The 6,007-nt window shown below is 40.7% G+C and overlaps 2 protein-coding genes across 2 annotated transcripts; both read left to right on the forward strand.

Annotated features, from left to right (window-relative positions):
* Positions 1–1,041: 1,041 nt before the first annotated feature.
* LOC140855873 (senescence-specific cysteine protease SAG39-like) lies at positions 1,042–2,455 on the forward strand. The gene is made up of 2 exons (XM_073253086.1): positions 1,042–1,529; positions 1,660–2,455. Exons 1-2 carry the CDS (start codon positions 1,109–1,111, stop codon positions 2,250–2,252), a joined length of 1,014 nt encoding a protein of 337 aa, XP_073109187.1. The 5' UTR covers positions 1,042–1,108; the 3' UTR covers positions 2,253–2,455.
* A 1,473-nt stretch (positions 2,456–3,928) lies between these two features.
* Positions 3,929–5,234, forward strand: LOC140855512 (senescence-specific cysteine protease SAG39-like). Its single transcript, XM_073251401.1, has 2 exons — positions 3,929–4,392; positions 4,498–5,234. Exons 1-2 carry the CDS (start codon positions 3,969–3,971, stop codon positions 5,088–5,090), a joined length of 1,017 nt encoding a protein of 338 aa, XP_073107502.1. The 5' UTR covers positions 3,929–3,968; the 3' UTR covers positions 5,091–5,234.
* The last annotated feature ends 773 nt before the right edge of the window (positions 5,235–6,007 follow it).

Consider the following 6,007-nt stretch of genomic DNA (forward strand, 5'->3'; position numbering starts at 1 on the left):
ATCCACTCAAAAGATTATTTTGGCATCTTTACTTATTATATTTTATTTTTTTAAATTGTATGTATGATATACATATCAAGAATCTACGAATCAAATTCTGTGGAGGTTGATTTAGCCCTTTTTCTTTAATCTAATAAGTCACTCACAAATGAAGACCTCGCATCATAGGTAAAAATAAAGAATCCATCTCTCTTATCAATCCCACCATTGATATAAAATATGCAAATACAACAACCATCAACACTTAAATTATCAACTAATTAACCAAATTTTGTTTAACCAAGTGTTTCGAACACTTGTGAGCAAATTCTTTCTCAATCCGTTATAAATTTCAGGTGGTGTCAATTGTCTCTGTGTTTGCTGTCTATATATGTATTCTCTATAGGACACACACATGGGTAGTAAACATCTGTTTTCACGTTACATTTGTACCACCCAAAAGACCTCACAATATATCATGGTTCCGGTGGTAGTCAAAGACTTGATAATATTATATGGTTTCCGGTAGTCTCTTTTATTATTATTGTTGTTAAATCACCTAGTTAAGATGCTGAAGTACCTTACGTCTTCCCTGCACGTCTTTATTGTCATTGGTGCATGACTATGACTTCACAATGACCCACCGCCTGTTTTTTTTTTAAATTTTGGTAAGAAGACCCACCACCTGTTTACCAAATATGTGATAGACTTGGTAGCGCAAACCGGTCCGCGTCCTAAAACTCGTTATGCAAAATTTAGAGGCCACTGATAGCCACTCGGGCCGAATTTGGGTGCGCAATTCTCGTTTGGATCATTATATTGTGGCCCACGAGGCGACTCGGCTGGTCTTCTCCTGAAGTGTGTCACACGTTTTCTGGAGAGCATTGAGCGGGCGCACAGCAATATTGGACGAGCGAGACATCTACGTTCAGCCAAATCAGCTACCGCTCATCACGCTCTGGAAGACGTGTGATTATGCGTCAAGAGGACACACAAAGTTCCAGGTCTCTTCCCAGCCAAACCTCTATATAAACACTCAAGCTACCCAAGCTCTCAGCCCACATCCCCCCCAATTCTAAATAGCTACTCAACCCACTTAGCTGAACCATTCCAAAGTCTTTCCACAGCAATGGCTCACCGATGTTTTGTGCTTGCATTGATAGTCTTAGGTGTTTGGGTCTTTGGAGCCATGGCTCGTGGCATTGCCGACATGCCCATGTCGACAAGGCACGAGCAGTGGATGGCTCAGTATGGGCGAGTCTACAAAGATACAATAGAGAAAGAGAGACGATTCCAAATCTTCAAGGACAACTACAACTACATCGAGTCCGTCAATAGAGCGGGCAATCGCAAATATAAGCTCGGACTCAATCAGTTTGCTGACATGACCAATGAGGAGGTTAAAGCATCCCACCTTGGATTCAAGCCCATGCGCTTTACAAAATCCACGACAGGAAGCTTTCAGTATGCCAACTTGACCGACGTGTCCGACAGCATAGACTGGAGAACCAAAGGTGCAGTTACCCCTATCAAGAATCAAGGCCAATGTGGTAAGACATATATAATGTACAGTGGGTTATTCTTCTCAATGAGTTTTTTAAATTTAAAGAATAGCAAGATACATGAAAGATGCTACTAAGTAACATCGAACGAGTAATCTAACCAACAACATGTATGTAGGGTGCTGTTGGGCATTCTCTTCTGTAGCAGCCATTGAAGGGATTACTCAAATCAACACTGGCAAGTTGGTCTCCTTGTCGGAGCAACAACTTGTGGACTGTGATGTCAGTGATGGAAACAATGGATGCAGCGGGGGACTCATGACTCGTGCCTTCCAATACGTCATTGATAATGGAGGGATAACAACTGAAGATAATTACCCTTACATGGCAAACGATGGCACTTGTGATACCGACAAGGCATCATCATCGGCAGCTACTATCAGCGGCTACCAGAACGTGCCCGCAAATGATGAGTCCTCGCTTTTACAGGCAGTCTCGAAGCAGCCTGTTTCAGTTGGCATTGAGGGTAGTGGGCAAGACTTCCAGCAGTACTCCAGTGGCATCTTCACGGGCCCGTGTGGAACTAATATTGACCATGCTGTGACTGCTGTTGGTTACGGGACAGCTGAGGATGGGACCAAATATTGGCTGCTCAAGAATTCATGGGGTACCACTTGGGGTGAAAATGGATATATGAGGTTGCTCCGGGGCATCGATGATGCAGAAGGTCTATGTGGCATTGCCATGCAACCTTCTTATCCAACCGCATGAATTGCAAAGGATACCTCCAGCATGGCATCTCATTAGCTATATGGTTTTTTGTTATAACTTTAGCCTGCAATAATTTTCCCAGCTCTATCTAAAATCGTAACGTGAGCTGCCTCCTATATATGTTTTGCATCAATGTCTATTGTACCAGCCATCATTTCTAATGGTTATTAAAGTATTGAAAGTTCAAAGTACTCATGGTCCTATATATTTGTCACTAGCTATATATATATCTACACAGATGCAAGCACGCGCGCACACGCAAACGCTTCAAATTTATTTCCCTTCATATATTTCCTTCTTCTCGCAATGATCTTCTAGCTAGAGCGGTAGTTGTTCATATTTGTCTTGAGCATCGCAAACCCGTCCAATACTGAATCATGTTATTCTCTCTCTATATATATTTTTTATTTTCTATAAGAAAAAACCTTTGACTGATCTCATTAAATTGACTTTAATAAATATCTTTGCATGAACTCAATTTTAGCTCACAAAAAATATTTTAGAAATATTAATCTACCAAAAATCAAGGTTGCATCCGCCTTAAGAAACAGAGTGTATGTCATTTGTTTCTCCTTGCATAAGTGAATAAGATAAAAAAGAACTATATCATCTGATAATATGGTATTTATGCACAAAAAGTAATTCTTGTTGTTGATCTTTTTGAATTTTTTTTTAAATTTGTGAAATTTATGAGTATTTATCTTTTACTATGAAAATGGAGATTTTGGTTTCTACAAGTTAAAATCCTTTTTAGGAATTAAATATTGGGTCGTTGTAAGCAAAATATTCAAAGATGAGAAAAAAGTAAGTAGGAGGAAAAGTGAATTATACTCAAAACTAGAAGATCTTAATTTATAGTTTAAGCACATATAAAAATCATGTATAATCAGTTCTTAACATCTATTATAAAAAATTATAAAACAATAAATTACATGACAATAGCTGATATAACAATATTATAAAAAAGTTTCACACATCTCTAGCCATTCTCCTTGTTGTTCAGGCAGCTCAAGCACATCTACTTGCGTCCTTATATACTCCCGTCATTTAAGCTTCCATATCCTCACCATATTAAGGATTCAAATCTAATTACGAATATAATAAATCTAATCGCAAGCATCTCAATTATGATCAGCTTAAATAGATCCATGCTGCAATTTTCTTTGGTCCATATAAGTCATGGACTATGTCTGCTCTAATATCAATTGTAATATCTTCGATCGTATCCAAAAACACTAGTTATAAGTTATTATTTTGATTTCTTGATCGTATAAACAAAATCTTACCAATATATAGTGAAAATCAGACTAAATATATGGATCTTCAAAAGATCGGCTTGTGATGCATGTTGGACCCCATAAGTTCTATATTTGATGCCCAACATGGATGAAGCTATCCGCCAAGAAGAACCTGTGTAGGATGCAACCCACTCCCGCAAAAAAAAAGAAATTGCAACTTAGACAACAGACCGCACGGTACGGTCCAGCTATTATAAATTGTATGATTGGTCAACCCATCCCCCTCGTTTCTATCTCCACGGCACGTAGCAAGTCCTTTTTTTTTTTGGTAGGAGCACGTAGCAAGTCTTTATCCGCTCCACGCTAACAGAATTCCCCTGCTCCAGCCCTTATATAAACTCGAACCATGTTAGTGCATCTTCACAGCCTCATCGACCACCTAAATCGGTTCTTAGCTTTGCCACAGCTGAACAGCCCCATGGCTTATTTTAGCCACCAATGCTTGTGGATTACCTTGGCCATCTTGGCTATTTGGGCCTATGGAACCAAGTCCCGTTCAATCGGTGACATGCCCATGAGGTTAAGACACGAGCAGTGGATGGCTGAATACGGACGAGAATACAAGGATGCAGCTGAGAAGGAGTACAGGTACCAAATCTTTAAGGCTAACGTGGAGTACGTCGAGTCTGTCAACAAGGCTGGTGACCGAAAATACGAGCTTGGAATCAACCAATTTGCAGACCTAACCAACGAGGAGTTCAAAGCATCTCACAATGGATACAAGCCCATGATCATGAAGCCAGCCAAGACATTCAGGTACCAAAATGTGACAGCCGCGCCCACCAGCATGGACTGGAGGACCGAGGGTGCAGTCACTCCCATCAAGGATCAAGGCGAATGTGGTAATGAAAAAATTTCTGGTCACATCGAGTACGAGTTAGTTCTAGTTCTTTGATTAACATCGCATTAACTGGTTAACTAATATCGGACGCATGCAATCGCAATAGGATGCTGCTGGGCATTCTCTGCTGTGGCGGCAACGGAAGGTATCACAAAACTCAGCACCGGCAAGTTAATCTCTTTGTCGGAGCAAGAGCTTGTGGATTGTGACGTTAATGGTGAGGACCAAGGATGCAATGGTGGTCTAATGGATGATGCCTTCCAATTTATTATTGACAATGGAGGTTTAACAACAGAGAGTAACTATCCTTATAAGGCATCGGATGGCACTTGCAACACCAACAAGGCATCCTCTAGTGCAGCCACCATCAGTGGCTATGAAGATGTCCCCTCAAACAGCGAGTCAGCCCTCTTGAAGGCTGTGGCCAACCAGCCTGTGTCAGTTGCCATTGATGCAGGTGGCTCGGACTTTCAGTTGTATAAAAGTGGTGTATTCACTGGTGCCTGTGGAACTGAATTGGACCATGGTGTTACTGCTGTTGGCTACGGGAAGACTGCCGATGGGATTAAGTATTGGCTGGTGAAGAACTCATGGGGTAAATCGTGGGGTGAGAGCGGATACATAAGGATGGAACGAGATGTTGATGCGGCTGAAGGGCTCTGTGGCATTGCCATGGAGGCTTCTTATCCAACTGCATGAATTCGGAAACTCTCTCCTATTTCTGTATGATATTGGCGATTGGCACCAGCTTGTGTTTATGGATCAGTCTTAATTTCAATCATGCCACCATTTCTTCAATGTAAATTTGAAGCATGAAATTGTACTCGAACTTCATTTAAGTAAGTCATGATGTGATCTTGGATTTCTTCACAAATCTGGGTTTCAACATTATAGCATATATGTTCATCTGATACTTTGTTTGCTTGTTGAGGTTTGGATTTGTCACGCCCCGAATCTAACATCCGAATCAGATATGTGATGGCAGCACACTCCTGAGGGTATGTCCTAAAGAATATGCAAGACCCAAAATAATTAATTACAACCTCAACATCTATAATGTCTAATTTTAATAATAATTAATAAAATTTATATAATTATAATTTAACTTCCTTCAATCTTCTGATTAGGTATCAATGATATTCTATCTATACATCCGCTCACTCGCAAATCCATACCATAGCAAATTATAAATATCCTACAATTTTGAGAAGAAAAGAAAAAAAAAAAGGAAGGGTGTGAGTTTTACAGTCCAGTGAGAATTTCACATATCACACCAATATAATTGTTGGTGCAAAAATCCGCCTGCATCGGAGAAGCTGGAGTCGAGGGAGTCGCGGTCGCCGCCGGGACCTGCAAAAGAAGTCTAAACCAGAGGTGGGGTTGCTCCGACAAGACCCTCCGACGCTCAAGTTAGTTCTCTGCCTCAATAAAAATGGAGTGCTCGAACGAAAATTTTAGCAGAGTTTTTGGGAGAGTAATTAGAGCTTAGAGAATAACATATCTGGGGTCTCCTTTTTATAGACGGAGGGCGTAACAGATTGATAGTGACGTTTGTAACCGCCTGGTAGTGGGCCGTTCGGAGCCAGGAGGAGTCTGCTACGAAGAGTAGTGGAGTG

Source organism: Elaeis guineensis, chromosome 2, assembly GCF_000442705.2.
Source record: "Elaeis guineensis isolate ETL-2024a chromosome 2, EG11, whole genome shotgun sequence".
NCBI classification, from domain to species: domain Eukaryota; kingdom Viridiplantae; phylum Streptophyta; class Magnoliopsida; order Arecales; family Arecaceae; genus Elaeis; species Elaeis guineensis.